Source organism: Eretmochelys imbricata, chromosome 8, assembly GCF_965152235.1.
Source record: "Eretmochelys imbricata isolate rEreImb1 chromosome 8, rEreImb1.hap1, whole genome shotgun sequence".
Taxonomy (NCBI): Eukaryota; Metazoa; Chordata; order Testudines; family Cheloniidae; genus Eretmochelys; species Eretmochelys imbricata.
In genome coordinates, this window is record NC_135579.1 from 3118693 (window position 1) to 3136226 (window position 17534).

The 17534-nt window shown below is 43.1% G+C and overlaps 1 protein-coding gene across 1 annotated transcript in view; it reads left to right on the forward strand.

The window, feature by feature from the left end:
• The first annotated feature begins 3119 nt into the window (after positions 1-3119).
• CLINT1 (clathrin interactor 1) overlaps positions 3120-17534 on the forward strand; it is a 77679-nt gene continuing 63264 nt past the window's right edge. The window contains exon 1 of the mRNA XM_077824716.1: positions 3120-3313. Within this exon, the coding sequence (XP_077680842.1) occupies positions 3273-3313 (41 nt within the window). The 5' untranslated portion in view covers positions 3120-3272. The remainder of the gene's footprint in view (positions 3314-17534) is intronic.

The window sequence follows — 17534 nt, forward strand, 5'->3', positions numbered from 1 at the left end:
GTCTTGCTCTTCTGACCCCTTTCTGAAATGTCAATCTGTCCTGCTACAAACTCAATGTGGTAACCACCAATGCCCCATTTTAACTCCCAAACCCCTCTTCTTTACTCCTTCTCCATTGTCAGTGATTCCACTCCCTTTCCTGTTCCACAGATCCACAATCTATGTATCATTTTCATCTTCTCTTTCCTCCTCCTCACTTTGCTGCTATTGCTGAATCTTGCCAATTATTCCTCTACATAGCCAGCATCTGCCCATTCTCAAGCTAAGCTACTGGTGCAAGCTCTGATCACTTCTCACCTTGATTACTGCAACCTCCTCCTTTTCAATCTCCGTGATTCTTGCCTCACTCATCTAATATAAAATGCAGCCAGGAAAATCCTCTTCCCTGCCCACTGCGATGACTGCCTCCGTCTGCTTTGCACATCCTTTGTTCTCACCTTACTCATCCAGATAAAAGATGGAACCTAGGAGCAGAGAGCTAGGTCAACCCAGATGATCTCAACCACCTGGGAGAAGTTGCTAATGTGTCTCAGGAATACATTATGTTTAATAATGAAGAGAGAAGAGAATTATAGAAAACCTGCTGTATAAGCAGATTTGTATCTAAATGGAATCTTTCTAAAAATGTGCCATGACATGTCATTGACCTTTTAATGCAGCAGTTTAAAAATTCACAAGTCCTTTGGAAATTATATTATGATTCCCCTACCCAGCCACCTGTTCTTTTTGTCGGGGGAGAGAGTAAAGGCCAGTCAGACAAGCAGCCCCTGGGCTCAGGACAGTTGAGGGGTTGATGTTTAGTTGTTACCAATGCGAACAACTGACTAGAAAAGCCATAGCAAGTAGACAGAACCATGGCTCCCAGCCAGTTCCACACAGGACATGTATAGTGCATCCCCTAAAGGTGCGTGACAGATGGCTTTCCCCACCCCGGTGCAATTAGAGAGCTCTGGGAAGTAGCCTGCCTTTCTCGTGCTTCCTGATATTGCCTCTAGGATGATGAAGCACTGCATCTTCTCCAATATACATGTCACAAACTAGTCTTAACTGTGTAGTGGTCCCTATTTCCGAATGCTGGTCAAGTATTCGGTGGACTATTTTGCACACATTTCTCAATACCTAAGCAATGCCTTGAGGGCAGGGATGCTATTAAATAATTTGTAAAGTGGAAGGCATAGTCATGGTGATGTATAAATTATAAACAAAAAAGAAATCACGATGACAGAATTTTATTCTTAACTCTGGATTCCTATTTTCTTTTAATCTAAGTAAGATAATCATTATTAAAGAAAATGTTTCTACCTAGTTCCACATGTATTCTGTAGGGAAAAAATGGCCAAAAGAGGTAATGTGATACCTCTTATTAGACCATTATATATATATAATGCATAAGCCTGGAGGCTAAAAACATATTTTAATCAGAAGTTATTCTTATATAATTGTTTTGTGGTTTAAATAGTTATCTGCACAGACCTGTGTCCTTGTCATTTCTTGCATGGCCTTAAAAGCAGACATTAATCTGTGCTGGTGTTTCAAGAGAATCTAGTAAATACACATAAATAGGATGAAAGGCAAAGGCCATGTTGTAACTAGAGCATGAGAGGGGGCGGCAGACTACCTGGTTACTCATCTGATGTATAACAGTGGTTTGTGGTGTGACCATAAGCCAACATTTTCAAAAGGGCCTACTAATTTGGAGTTCCTCAGTATATTTCAGTTCCTATCTTAATACACCTACAACTTGATTTTCAAAGATACTGAGCACCCACAATGCCAAATGAAAGTTAATGAGTGGTAATAAACTGTTATAAACATTTTAAGTTTGACTGCTGTGGTAATTAATTAGTACAACTGTACACTAACCAATTGTCCCTACTGCAAACACTCAGACCATAATATTGAAGCAAAATATTTATTTTCTCATGATATTCCTCCAAAAATGCTCTCTTGCGTCAGTGTATTTCCTCGTTATTCAAAACTGTGTCTCCATTTTATTTTGTCCCCATTTATTCACTTCCAAATGTTGGTGGATATTCAGTAAAATAGGGTACTTTGTTTTCCTTCCTGCCCTTAAAACTTCTTGTGCAGTTAAACGAGCCATCAAATAGTGCAGGTAGACAGCCTATGGAACCTCATGATCTTGTCATCTCTACCCCAGCTTTACAATCACTTGTTACAACTTGACTTAAATTAGATTGCAAGCACTTTGGGGGCAGGGACAATGTTAATTTATGTGTGTTGAGCCCCCAGGATAATGGGGCTTGACTCTTGTCATCTTTACCCACCCTTCCAACTGTAAATATATATATATATATATATATATATAATTTGTATAGCTGCTTTCCCCTCTAAACCAGGTTGTTGTTGTTGTTTTACCTGCATGGTCTTCTTTGATTGAGGGGTTTTTTTTGAGCATCTCGCAAAGCCGCTCTTACATGATTTCCACGTATCCTTCACATTTTTCTGATTCAATTCTTCCTCCCAGCTGATTTGGCTCCTAAAAGTTTTTTGGCTTTGTGAAGTTTGCATTAAATAATTATTGTCGGACACCCCTCCCTCCCCCAATTTCCCACAACTGTGAAAAATTAAATAGATTAAAAAAAGTTGAAAAATACTTCGATATTATCTGTGAGAATTGTTTTTTAAAACAAATGAAAAAACCGAATTGTGCCAAGGCTGACGAAAGAGGAGCGGGCGGCTGTCTCGCCCAGTGGGGAGGGAGGCGGGACACCCCAGTCTGAGGACTCCGGGGCACTGGGGAGAGAGGCTGTGCTCGAGGAAGGGGTGCCCCGACGCTGCAGTCCCCGCCCCCAGCACTGTCTGCAGACATGTCATAAATCCCAACGACAGCCCGTGGAAGGAAGCGATGCCCCCGAAGAAGACAGGCTACCCTTCCCAGACTACCTTGCGAGGAACTCCCACAGTTCTTCCGATTACCCCACGAGGACTACAACTCCCAGCAAGCTTAGCGGGGCAAAAGAGCAATCCCTCCCCCAGCATGCCTTGCGAGGGATAAGGCCGAGAGCGGCTACCGCCGCTCCCCGCCTGGGAGCGGACTACAAGTCCCAGCAGGCCTTGCGGGCATGCGGTGTCGGCTTCCGGAGGCTGCGCCGCGCCGCGTCCGTGGGTGCCGTTGAGCTGTGGGGTGAGGAGGCGGCGAGCCGAGGCGGGTCTGGCCTGGCGGTGCCTCGGCGGCGGGGGCCCAGGGAGCGGCGAGCGGGGCTCCGGGCGGCGGAGCAGGGGACGTAGGCCGGGGAGCACTCTGCGCCGCCATGCTCAATATGTGGAAAGTCCGGGAGCTGGTGGACAAGGCGTGAGTATTATGGGGTGTCGGGGTCTGGGCCTGCGGCCTCGCGCTTACCCCCCCTTCCTGCCCTCCGACGTGGCCGCTGCCCCGCCCCCTGTTGAGCTGGCGGGCGCCTCCCCCCCATGCCGAGCTGTCTCCTCGTGCTGCCCTCACGGCACCTTCAGCTGACTTCCCCGTTATGGTTTCTGACCCCATACCTTGTGACTACCCCTTCTACCGCCCTATCCCCCGTGTGTCCCGTCATGGCTGCTACCCCCTCACAGCCTCATCTGGCCACCCCGCCGTGTGTCCCGTCATGGCTGCTGCCCCGTCACAGCCTCATCTGGCCACCCCGCCGTGTGTCCCGTCATGGCTGCTGCCCCGTCACAGCCTCATCTGCCCCTGTGTCCCGTCATGGCTGCTGCCCCGTCACAGCCTCATCTGCCCCTGTGTCCCGTCATGGCTGCTGCCCCGTCACAGCCTCATCTGCCCCTGTGTCCCGTCATGGCTGCTGCCCCGTCACAGCCTCATCTGCCCCTGTGTCCCGTCATGGCTGCTGCCCCGTCACAGCCTCATGTGCCCCTGTGTCCCGTCATGGCTGCTGCCCCCTCACAGCCTCATCTGCCCCTGTGTCCCGTCATGGCTGCTGCCCCCTCACAGCCTCATCTGCCCCTGTGTCCCGTCATGGCTGCTGCCCCCTCACAGCCTCATCTGCCCCTGCCCCCCCCCCGTGTGTGTCCCGTCATGGCTGCTGCCCCCCCGTGTGTGTCCCGTCATGGCTGCTGCTCCTCTCTCAGCCTTCCCTTCCACCCCATCCCATCATGGCTGATGCCCCTCTGACAACCTCAGTGCCTCTCTCTCCTTTAGCTGATCTGTCTCTCTCCCTCCCTCCCATTATGAATGCTGATTTGCCCCCACATCATGGCTGCTGCCCCTCTCATCCACCTCTCTTCTAGATGATCTGCCCTCTGTCATGGCTAACTGCTAGTCTTTCCCGCTCCCCAAGTTCACTGTCTTTGCAGCTGACCCTTGCTTATTTGGCCCCTGTCATGGGCTCCAGGCCTCTCAGGTGGGAGAGGAAGTGATACACTTAAAAAATGACCTGTACTGGAAGAAATCACCAGAATACTTGCAAAGGTTCATTTCCTCTTCTCTCAAGTTTTCTGCCACTCCCTCCCTCCCTCCCCCCCGAATTCACATACTGCACCTTATTGCTACTGTGGCTATAACTGACTCACAGCCTTTAGGCCAGAGCTGGAGTGGGTGGGGAAAAGGCAATCCAGGAAATAAAACACTCCTTTTGTGAGGACCTTAAAAAACCCCAGATAGTTTAGGGCAAGTCTACACTACAAAATGAAACTGGTTTAAGTTACATCAACAGACAGCCACCACAGTAGTTAAATTGGTTTTGCACATCCACACTATGCTCCTTGTATCATGTCCTCACAAGGAGTGCTTGCAGTGATTTAACTGTCAGTATGGGGCATTGTGGGATGGCTTCTGAAAGGCAGCAACAGTCAATGTAAGCAATGCAGTGTCTACACTGATGCTGTGTCGACCTGATTACGTCGACCTAAGTGCTACTTCTCTTCTGGAGGTAGAATTATTAAGTCAATGTAGTGGGCGAGTTACATTGGTGGGAGCTACATTTTCATGTAGATGCTTACAGAATTAGGTTGATGTAAGGTGCATAAGGGCAACCTAATACGTAGACTCAGCTATTTGCATAGTTACATACTGCACATGAGAAATTCTATCACTAGCCTGGCTGCCTTGGTTACTATCATCATGACCATCACCTTTGTCTCATTTTGAAGAATGTAGCAGGACATGAGTTATCACTTAGTGTGTTTCTCTGCCATTCCTTATTTGTTGTGGTGGAGAAAAGACTGAGAATTTCACACAAAATTTGTCTGTATCAGAGAATGCAGTTTTTATTTAATGGTAAACTTTTTGCAACTTTGCATGAGCTATCAGCTTCAGTACAGGAGTAACTGGATGAAATGCTATAGCCTGCACTATTCAGGTGGTTAGACTACATGATCTAATAGTCACTTCTGACCTTAAAATTTAAGAATCTGTCTTTCAAAACATGACTCTATTTGTTTAATCTTCAGTTACTCTAGTTTGTCTGAACAGTTTTTAACCAGCCTGCTTTAGAAACAGCCAGCTGAAGAGGAACAGCGGTTTCTTATTGACACTGGTTAAGTATTCATTTTGCTTCCTGGTGCACCCTGACCCAGTACACAACTGAGTCTTTTCTAGGACAGGAAACAAAGTTGACATTTAAAATATGCAGAGTGTAAGACTTTTTCTCAGGAAGTTGTTTACCTTTTCTCTGCTGAGTCTCCTTTTTATGACAGCAATTGATTCTTGTCAATGGCGGACACTAGTTTTAATAGATAGAAAAAGTGGTATGTCAGGTTTTGTTGGCCTTCAGTTTCTAGTATTCCTGTGCTGATCTTGAATTCCAGATTTTAAAAAGACATTGTCAGGGATTAGTTTTTGTTGCATAGGTTTTGTTATAAACAAATATACATACACACTTATTTTACTTTCCTAAACATTAATATAGAAGGAAGCTGAGATATTCAGTGAAAGAGCTAGGAATAGAACTCAGTCTCCTTATTCATGTCTAGTGCCATATCCACTGGCTTTGACCATTATAGTAGCTTCTCCACTCTGTTTATTATTAAAAATCAGTCATTCAAAAAATCCTCTATTTCTGCAGTGTTGAATTTTAACAAGAGTAACACTTTCTCCCTTTGAAGAGGGAGAATGGGATTTAAATAAGGAAGTGGCTTGAAATGTGTGCAAGTAACTTGAAAACACAGTTCTGAAAACTTTAATATGAAGTCTTTTGCTTATTTTATCTCCTAGACCTTGGTTCCACATAAAGCTGATTTTGGCCTTCTTACTATTGTAACTTACTGATCTGTTATATAAATTCATACAAAAAGTTTGTTAGAAATATCTTGATAACAAAAGAAGACTTCCATTCAATCATTTATTTCTATTCTTTGGTTGTGATCCACACCACAATGACCTGTGTCCTTCACTTTGTCTTTTGCTGGCTTAGAGCTCTGTTTGATCAGTCATCTCAGATGTCAAATTGGAGAACCACTTCTAGACTTTCTAGGCTCTCGTTCTCTAAAAAAGACATTGTGGAGTTAGTAATCATTTGTTTTTAAGTTACCACTATTACTACTTATTTTTTTATTATTTTGTTATTGACATCTGCGTGTGCTAGATGAAATTCCAGAAGAGGTATAAAACACATTCCCTGCCCCGGAGAGTTTATAATCTGAAAATAGACTGGGCATGACAAGAGATGACAGAATAGTTCTTTAGATTATGAAAAGTGCAAATAAAGATCCAAGTTTATAATTAACATTTTTAAGGTGTTTACTTTGTATGCTTCCCTCAGTTTAGATAGAAACTGAGTTGTCTAGTTTTACTTTTTGATTTACCTGCACTAGCATCACTTTGCAGTAGTACCTGATGTCCAAAACGGGGTTAACTTCCCATTGTGTGAGGCACTGTTCATACATATAACAAAAATGTGGTCCTGTCCTCAAAGAGCTCCCATTCCAAGGCGCTGATCCTGCAATATTTTAATGTGGGTAGACCCTTGTGCCCACACAGAACCCCATTCACTTGGCTCCATGTTGGTCCAGGGACCCATGCATAGCAAATTGCAGGTTGGGACCCAGGCAGTGGTGGTTGCAAACCAAACACTAAAGAGGAATATTTAAATCCCCCAAAAAAGAAGTTATCTTGATTACTTCAATTTCATGAAAATATTTCTATTTTAACTGAAGTTTTGTGAGATTTTTATGTTTAATAAAGTTGTGATTTTTTATTTTAACTACCTGATCGTATCCCTTTAAGTTTTGGGAAGACACTATTCCAGTTTCCACTGTGTGACCTGAGTATTTTTAGCTATCAATATAACCTTTTAATAGTCTTCACACTTTTTTCTTGTTAAATTTATAGGTTTACTGAGTAGTGGTAAATGAACAATAATTTCATGCCATGTCTTTACTGGCCAGTTGAAAATAGTTTGGGGCCTAAACCAAGTGGTTAATGTAGTTCTGTTGCTATATATGGAGGGGATTTTGCACCTTTAATTTTATCCCGGCTGTCTCTAATTACCACATTTTTCACAGGGATGTTCAGAAGTATTTTAAAACATAGGCTACTAAATATCACAGTCTGTACAAGTATTCCTCAAATGTGTCATATTAGTATGAGGAACTGCCTGTCTGCATAGCTTATTACTGCTTGCAGGCTTCTGACTTGAATTTTCTCATCTTTTCTGGAATAAATTGCTATTTTTGAGTCGTTGTTGTTAACTTGTAAGTAAATTAACATTGGAAAAGATGAAACCTTTTGATTCTGTGAGCATGTGTCATTTGGAAGTTAGTTTTATTTTTTAAAAAACTAATATTTGAAACAAAACAATAAACTCTTTGACTGCAGCCCTACTGCATTGAGCTGTCATCTTGTTCACTGTCCTACCACCAAACAGGGTTGATTCTGGTCTGCAGAGCTCTCTTATTCCTGCGGAAGAAAAATCTAGGGTATTGCATGATGTGATCTTGGTGATTCAGGTGGCACCCTCCCCTCTGAGTCATTGCTGAACCAGTGCCCTGGCAGAATGTTATGAAGTGCTGTGCCGTCAGAAACTTAGGTTAAGGTCTACTTCAGTAGTGCTTTGCCAGTATAGCTGTGCTGTTATACTGGCCAATCCTAGTGTAGAGGCAGCTGATACCAGCAAATCTGTGCTTTTGTTGGTCTTGTTTATTTAAGCCCAGCCCCTACAACTAAAATCACCTATGCCATCAAAAGCACAATTTTGTTGGCATAATTGTCTACAGTAGGGTTTTTTTGCCAGCATAGCTATTTCAGTCAAGTCACACCTCATCACATGACAAGAGTTTGTAGTGGGAACCTGGCCTTAGTCTCTTGGGTGAAACATACATTTTAGGCCTTGATGTTAGCCAATTTTAACTATGGGGACTGAATATTTTGTAAATATTATGTATCTTGAAATTTCCTTTTTTCAGTTTTGTTGTGTGCAATGCTTCATATTCTATAAAAGGTTTTTCCAGAGAAGCTTGTAAAGGAAAGTTTAAAACAAGATACAGTCCAAAAAAAACCCCTATCATTCAACTAACTGTAGCTCACAAAAGCTCATGCTCAAATAAATGTTAGTCTCTAAGGTGCCACAAGTCCTCCTTTTCTTTTTGCGGATACAGACTAACACAGCTGCTACTGTAAAACACAAACTAGAGGTCACCAAGTGAAATTAATAGGCAGCAGATTTAAAACAAACAGGAAGTATTTCTTCATGCAACGCAGAGTCAACCTGTGGAACTCTTTGCCAGAGGATGTTGTGAAACCAAGACTATAACAGAGTTCAAAAAAGAACTAGATAAATTCATGGAGGATAAATCTATCAATGGTCATTAGCCAGGATGGGCAGGGATGGTGTCCCTAGCCTCTGTTTGCAAGAAGCTGGGAATGGGCAACATGGGCTGGATCACTTAATGATTCCCTGTTCTGTTCATTCCCTCTGGGGCACCTGGCATTGGCCACTGTCGGTAGACAGGATACTGGGCTAGATGGACCTTTGGTCTGACCCAGTATGGTTATCTTCTTAAGATCCCTTGGTGTACTTTTCAAAGGAATGGAAATGTTAGCTCTAGTATCCTTGCCAAATTCTAATTTAGGTAGTTGTACATATGTTTCGACTTCCCAAATCCCTCTTCTGCTTTCAGTTGGATACAGTATTCTTAATTTACTGTCCTGAATGAACTGTTTGCATATTGTTGCTTTGCCCTGTTTAAACAACAAATGTGTTCTTCCCCTGAAGTGGCTGCATTTAAAGTAGTTTGGATACGATTCCTATGTGTTTGTGTTTCTATAGTTTGCAAAACAGTTTGGGATCCTGTGGGGGGAATAAAAGCTGATGCATAAATATAACATGTCATTGTAACTTTGTGTGTTGTCTAAGAAGCTCCCATCACAGGCTTTTAGAGCACATTGATAACTTGTTTCCTCCATCCTACTTAACCTTGGACCTACTGTGACAAGCAACAATCAGATCTCAATCTGTTGACTTTATAGCCAGGGGTTTCACTTTCTGCAGCATTTCATTATTTTACTGCTCTGAGCTTCTGTTATCTCCTGAATGCCCATGGCTTTTGGAGTGAGAAATGAATTGATAATAGTACAAAATGTTAGACAATCTGATTTTATCAATTTAAAAATTAACATTCTCCTATAAGGAGAAAGTAATCGTGAAATAAGAGGTTTGGAAGATCTAAAACCAGGAATGGCCTAGACAAAGTAGGTGTCACACTGAAAAATATGAATGTAATGAGCACAGGATGATCCAAATGTTTTCAGACTGTTTTCATTTGGATTACAGTTTAGATGTATGAATTAGTGGTACAGAAGATTGGTAGCTAGAAGATTGGTCACTACTCTGCTCGTGTTTTGGAGATACTTGGATATACGGATTAATTAAAAGGGTGAGGGAGATCTTGAATTCTAAATTCCCTGCCCTTATATAGTCCCCCCCTCCCCCCCCCACCCGGTAGATGGGTTCTGATCCCATAGTTACATAATCAGTCTTGGAGGACATCATAGAATTGCTTTGGAGCTTTGATAGTTGAAACTTGACCATACCCCTCCCCAGGGTGAAAGTGTCACTTACACAACACTTCAACATGCCTCCTCGCTGTTGGCTATAGAGGTAAATGCATATATATAGCTCTACTCCCAAGTGACAGTGTATAGTTCCATATCACTGTAGGCCCTACTTCAAGTGGGATATTTATGGAAACATATTTCACTATTACTGTCCTGCCAAATATATGCGTTTAGGTAACTTCTGTGTTTTGATATGCAGAGCAAGTGTGTATGTCCCTGTTTAGAATGGGTAGTAACGTCTGCACTAGTATTAAGTGCTCAGCTCTGTAGAGTGAGACAATGGTAATGAACGCTAGTACTCTGGAGTTCCTGGCACCTAGTCGCATGTGCTTGTATATCTGCCCGTGTTAAGTCTGCACCATGTTTAGTGATTAAATAGTATTGCTTATCAGTAGTTTACCCTACAGTTATATGGCTTATATTTCACTTTCAACTCCCTGTTGCTTATATTTTTTTGCTGATGTGTGACCAAGATGTAAGTAGGGCCTTACCATTACCCCACTGTGTGATTTAAGTCACCTCATTTAACTACTTTCAGCAGTTTTTCCTTATGCCTGTAATTGTTGAGCTTGTTAACAGGCAGTTTTCTTTTTGGTTTATGGATTTGTCCACCCAGAGTATTCAGCCCTTCCATGACTGAGTTATTGCTCATTGGCTTAGTAATAGCAGGTATTATGGTAAATGGTCTGTCACATGATATATCCAGCTGAAGGGTAAATAACTGTCTAATACTTATCTACAGCTGTCTGACCTTCCTGTAAACTCCCCTCTAGCTCCAGGGTCATTTAATTTTACCTTATATTTAAGATTTATTTTGTTCTGCATAAGTAAGATCTCTAGAGCAAGGAGCATATTGATCACTGTATGTAAGGGATAGTTAACCCTCACTGCATGAGTTATCCTCCCATTGCTGCTTTATGAAACCTCCTGGTGATAACTGCTTTAACAGTGAGCGTTTTGTATCCTTATTACAAGCAAGGTGATTGTTACTGTCTCCATCCTTAAATGTACTTTTCTTCTCTGCTCTTCAGTCCTTCTGAGAGAGAGAAGGAATGTAGTGTTGGGATTGAGAAGAAAGATCATTGTGAAGCTATATGATACATACAAGCACAGAGTGTAACTGTGTTTGCTGAGCACGGCTGTCACAGGCAGCATCTTTCCCAGAGCCTTTGTTTCTTGTAGGGCTGAATGAACAGCTTAATAACAAAGAGAACAGTTCCAGCTTAATTTCAAGTAGTCACTCTACCTACTCGTCTACCTTTCTAAATGAATCCCTCTAGTTACTAGTGCATGTCATTTAATATTGTGCTATAAATTACTCGTTTTTGAAAGAACACACATTCTGCACCTCTGTGCCCATGCGCTGTTTTTGTGGCAAAGCTTTTTTTCTCTATCCAAAATGTACCAGTAAATTATCGCCCAGAAAATAAGAGGTAGATGAAAGAAAGTGAAGCAATATTTTTAATGCAAGATAAGTGGGTGTAGTCGTATACACACAAATATATACATGTATTATACAAAATAGGTTTGAGTACAGAACACTTGGTTTACATGAATACCCAAAAAACTGAGTAAATCGTGGTACTCATTAAAACATTAATTATTTTTTCCCCTCTACAATGAAGCTGTATTTCACCCTTTTGGTGTGGTTCTGTGTTGCTAAATTACTCTGATTCCTCAGTTTCCAGGGATCAGTGAAATCTTTCCTCTGCCAACTTGGAAAGGAAATAAAACCATATGCTTCTGGGCAAAGGCCTACAACCTCTGCTGGGGTAAGGAAGAATCATGTCTGCTGGCAAGTTATTCCATAATTGCCTATTACAGGGTTTCTTAAACCTTCCATTTGAAGCCTCTGCCTGTCATATGGGGTATTGGACTTGGATGGACCGCAGTTGGATCCAGTATGGCAATTTCTGTGGTTTAAGATCTTGAAATACCTGACCTTCAATATTAATGAAATCTTATGGTTCATGCAGACAAGTGAAGGTAGCTCTAATTGCCTGGTATTCATAAGGATGGTTAGGATGGCTTGAAGAAATTACTTTCCAAAATGTGCCCCTTTGTCCCTTAACATACTACCTTGTGTGCATTCGTAGGCATTGTACCACTGATGATTTGTAACCTCTTGTACTAAGACCTGCCATACGTAATTGCATTTAATGGGTAACGGCATTCTGTGGTGTTAGAATGTTCAGCCAGTGGAGTGATCTAATTGGGCACATAATTTTAAATTTAAAAAGGCAGTTGTGATCAGGAAGACTTTGGGAAGCTTGTGTGTCATAACTCATCCACTCAAGCTTTATTCCTGTGATGGCTTGATCTTAGAGCTCCTTAATTATTATTTATTTGTATTTCTATCGTTCCTCAGAGCCTAGTTATAGAACAGGACCCAATTTGGTTGAAACTCTTACCCTTGTATGGAGTGTAAAAATACAACACTTAGAACCAATAGAAGCACTGTATGTACTGTATGCTAATCTTAGTTCGAGTGCCTGATCTAAGCATCTTTAGAGTGCTCTTCAGACATGAACTAACTTTGACATCGCTCAAGTAGCTAAGCCTTGCTTTCATTTTATGGCAAAGGGAAGTCAGGCGGAGGTGAAGTGCCTTGCCCAGCACTACACAGTGTGAGAGCAGTAGAACCAGGATTAAAACTCAGATGTGCTTTGCTCCCAGTGCTGTGCTATTTCCTCCAGATATGCTGCCTACCACAGTGCGTTATAAATAGTGTGTTGTACACATGCTTTCTTCCCAAAAGCCTAACTAATTTCTTTCCATTGTATACATTTCTAATCAGGATTGCTCCTTTCCAAGTAATCTATACATAAACATCACAGCTGTAACTAAATCATTTGAATTCCAAAGGAAGAATCCTGCACTCAGATGCTGTGTATGCACCCTCTAATTTCAGCTTCTAACTAAACTATGCAGCACCTGCTTTTTGTCTTTATTTTTTTTCCCATGTGTGACAGCATAGACTGCCATGATCTGTTTCAGTGGAAACCTTAAAGTGAGGATCCATTGGTGCCTGGCTTTCTCTTCCCCTTGGGTAAACAGTGAGCACATTTACAGAGTTTAGAGGTAGAGCTGGCTGATGGCCATTTCTCTTCCTCATTTTCTGGAAGCAACATAATAATGAGGCAGATGCAAAAAATTATGAATCCCTCTGAATTGCTCCTAATTGGAATAGCTTTGCTTCGTTGTAAGATTGGCTTTATGGCAACGTTAGAAAAGAGAAGAGATCCTCTTGGCCTCTGGGGTGAGTAAATTGTGTGTACCCTGATAGGTGAGTGGGATATCGGATTTAGTGATGGCTCCATGTCAGAACTCAGTAATAAAAACAAGAGATTTCCTTGATTGTAGGGAATGGTGCTTTCCCACCCCCACAAATCGGGAGTGTGAGCCTGCTTTTGTTTTCTCAGTCCGTCTTTAAATAAAAGGAATACTTGAATGGCTGAAAGACCATTAAGAGAGGAGTGCTCAGCTGTAAATTAGTGGTGACTGAAAGCATAATGATAGTGCTGTCCCTTTTCCATGCCAAAAAATATCAATGTGCATTTCTGTTTTCACGTGCCACTTTAAAACGCAGCCTTTCTATGCTTGAGATTTAAATCTTTCTACTTACTTTAATTAGTTTTGATTGTTCTCCTGTTTCAAAATTGGAAAATGGTTTACAAAATAGAAAAACAGAATAAAAATACTTGATTAGCTCTAACTTCCAGTGTGTAAAGTGACAATTTGAAAATAGAGATGTTTTCGAGAGAGAGAGCTTCTACTTTTTTCTGAGCAACCTTGTTAAAGGCATCTGGTCAATCACTTTTACTAAAAATCAAACAACCCCTTTCCTCCAAAACCTCATAACTTGTTGAACAAAGTAATATAAAATCCAGTTACAAATAATGAAGACATAAATAGCAGATCACCATTTTTCCCTCGATGCACATACATAACTCTAATTGTTCGTGACAGTTATGTACATGTATCAGTGGGAGAAAAAAACCTGCACTTCAACTATGGACTGCTAGAGAAACCAGTAGTATATAGCGAGCGTCTTGAACTCAAACTACTTTTTCGAGTAGTGTCCCTATGGGTGCTCTACTTCAGGTGCACATTGCACCTCTTGAGCCCTTGATTGGAGAGTTCGAGCTAGCAGCGTCCATATGATGACCTTCACATGTGCCCTGTACTTCCTCATGGCAGACCCTGAGGCTATATAGAGGTGTGTGACGAAGCTGCCCTCAGTTTCTTCTCTACCGCCTTGGTCTGAGAGGGAACCCTGCCACACCCACCTAGAGCATACTCGGCCTTCTGTTTTTTCTTGCAGTTAGGTAGTTGTAAGGAAGGGCTCGTCTTCACTACTGGGAGGATCGATGCTGCTGCAGTTGATGTAGGTGGTGTCAATTTAGTTGGTCTAGTGAAGACTCGCTCAATCGACAGCAGAGTGCTCTCCGGTCGACTCCAGTACTCCAGCTCCCTGAGAAGAGTAAGGTAAGTCGACCAGTGAGTGTCTCCTGTCAATGCAGCGCAGCAAATATACTGGGGTAAGTTATTGATGTAGCTGGAGTAGCATAACTTAGGTTGACTTACCCTGGTAATGAAGACAAGTCCTTAGTGTTCAGTATAGTGGGTTTTTTGTTTTTTTTTTAGGATTTTTCCCCCCCTCTAGTCCCTCCTGGAGAATTGTCTTCTCCTGGCAGGACATGCCTGGCTTGCCAGAGTTCAAACACTGCCTCTCTTCTCGGGAGGCTCTATGGGTAAGCAACAGGTACGCCAAGTGTGTCCATTGCCTGGGGGATTCCCATGTCTCCCAGAAGTAATTCTGTTTGGCTCTTATGTCCAGAGCAAGGAAGAACAGTGAGATAAATCTCAAACTGCTAGCCATGGAATACACCCTTCAAGCCATGGAATACACCCCAAGCCAGGTCAGGAGCCTGCCGCCCCTCCCCCCCCCACCCCAATACATCTGTCCCCGGATAGATCCAGTGCCCCATCAATCTCAGGGCATGGTTCCTCTGAGAAAGGAAAGTCTATGAAACCCACTGGGAAGACTCCCAGAAAGAGGACCGTGGACTCTCACTCTAAGGAGCGTGCTCCAAAAAAGACCACATTACTGGTAAGGTCCTCGGTCTGTGAAGGTAGCATTGAGTCTGAGGACTCTTCCTCTAGTACAGCAGGCCTGTGGAGCCCTGCAGCTCCAAGGAGAGGATGCATGGCTCCAATAGGGCACCGATGCTCTCCACCAGTAAGGAGAACAAACACAGAGAACCGTTGAGTTCGGCCTGAAGCATCAGCCATCGGTGCTGACACACGCCTCAATCCAGCCACCAATATTGATGCAGGCAGCTCAGCTGCGAGTTCCTGTGCAAGTGGTACCATCGGTACTGAGCAAGCAGTGGCATCTAATATCTACAATGCCTGTACTATGCCCATCGTCCTCAATGCTGTTGGGAATTCCTATACTTGAGGTACCTCTCAGTGTTGGAAGAACCAGAGTCCCGTTGTTGACAGGTACTGAATGTCTCTCGTTACAGAGGCCTCTGTCACTGAGCAGCCATCCCATGGCCCAGGGTTCTCCTCCATCCTCAATTGCTTCCTGACCTCCCCCATTGGAAGATGTGCAAGAAGAAGATTCCCAGTAGGTCTCCTTGGTTCCAGGGAGGGTTCTCCTATGTAACGCTTTAGGAATTTGCTTTTAGCCAGCCACAGGGAGGAGCTTGCAGGTGACCAAGGATGGTAGAACCAGCTTTGCATGCAGCTCCGCATCTTTGCAGACCCATAATGGCTGTATTGGGACCTGTGGGCTACCTGTCGGCACCAATTTAAGAGACGACATGTGTCATCCCCCAGGGAGACCAAGGTTTACATCCTCCTCCCCACCCATCCCCCCACAACAGGTGGAAACTTTCAAAGAACAGGAAGCTAGGGCAGAAGAAGTTGTCACCCCTGACACGCCTATTTCATCATCACCGGATGAGACTGTTATGCCTCCACCACCTTCCATGGCTGATGACTTCAGGCAGTTTCAGGACCTCATTAGAAGGGTAGCAGATGCTCTGCAGATCCTGCTGGAGGAGGTCAAGGATCTTCAAAACAAGCAGCTGGATACCTTGCAGTTGGCAACACCCTCCAGAGTGAATCTACCTGTTAATGAGGCACTCCTAGACCTGACTAAGATGGTATGGCAAATGCCTGCCATTATTCCACAATGTGCATACTAATGTGTTCAGCTCTCTCATTGGTCTACCTCTATCTTTCTTGCAGCATGTCTCTCATCTTACTGACATCGCAGTCGTCTGTATTCACAGGAAACCGATAAAGGTAGATGGAGGAGATGTATATTTTGAGTTGTGTGAGGGCTTTAACTTCCCAGCTCGACTTGGAATAAATGGATATTGTTTAGCTAAAGTCCTTCACACTTGAGAATGTGCTCCTTAGACAGAGATGGTAGTGCATCTGAGACTACAAAGGTCACTCACATAAAGAAGTCCAACAGTTTCTTTAAAGACTAATTTTATTTCTCCCTGTTCATACCCTGTTTCTGAAGAGTAGAGCCAAATTATTGAGTATCTTCTTTTAGAGAGAATGTCAGTTTGGAATTTTGCCTCAGTGTCCTCAGTTGGGACTGTACTAAGCTTAAAGAAAGCAATCCAAATAACTAGGTTTCAATTAATCTAGTTTCAACTGATTAAGTAACATATTTTGATATTTCCCAGACTGGGTAATCACTTTGGGTATGACTGTGCTGCAACTGGGAGGTGTGATTCCCAGTCCAGATACTCTCATTAGCTCAGCTTGAGCTAGCATGCAAAAAATCATCTTGTGGATGTTGCACCATAGGCTAGTCACCTGAACTCAGACCAAGGGGTTGGGGAAGCTTGGACTCAGGTGGCTAGCCCAAACGGCCATCAGTGCCAGCTAGGAATCGCTTCCCAGTGTAGACATAACCTTTGAGATCTGTAAGTACAATGGAGACTTTCATGACTGAATAATTCCATCAATAGGCCTAAGTGAAGCCAGCGTAAAAACACATACTAAGGGCATGGCTACACTGGAAACTTCAAAGCACTCCCATGGGAACGCTCCTGGTACTCCACCTCCACAAGGGGATTAGCTCTGAGCACTGGGAGCATGGCTCCCAGCGCTCGGGCTTGTCTATACTAGCAGCTCAGACTTGCTGCACTCGGGGGTGATTTTTCACACTCCTGAGCCAGCAAGTTAGAGCGCTATAAAATGTAAGTATAGACAAGCCCTAAGAGTTTTAAGGAATTTTGCAACCTCAAAAGGGACTCCCCTACTCTGTCCCCGAAGGGCAAGGATTATAAAGATGGGGTAGTGCAGAAATATTTAATGTCTAGGTTGTGACGAGGTGGTTTTTGGTCTCTAGAAGAGTTGCTCTTAGTAATGTTTTAGGACAGTTGTGCATGTCACAATGATTACAACTTTAGACTTGGCCACACTTTCTTAGGGCTGCATCCTCCTTATCACACATCACTGCTTCAGACTTCTGACTTTGTTTACCCAATGTTTG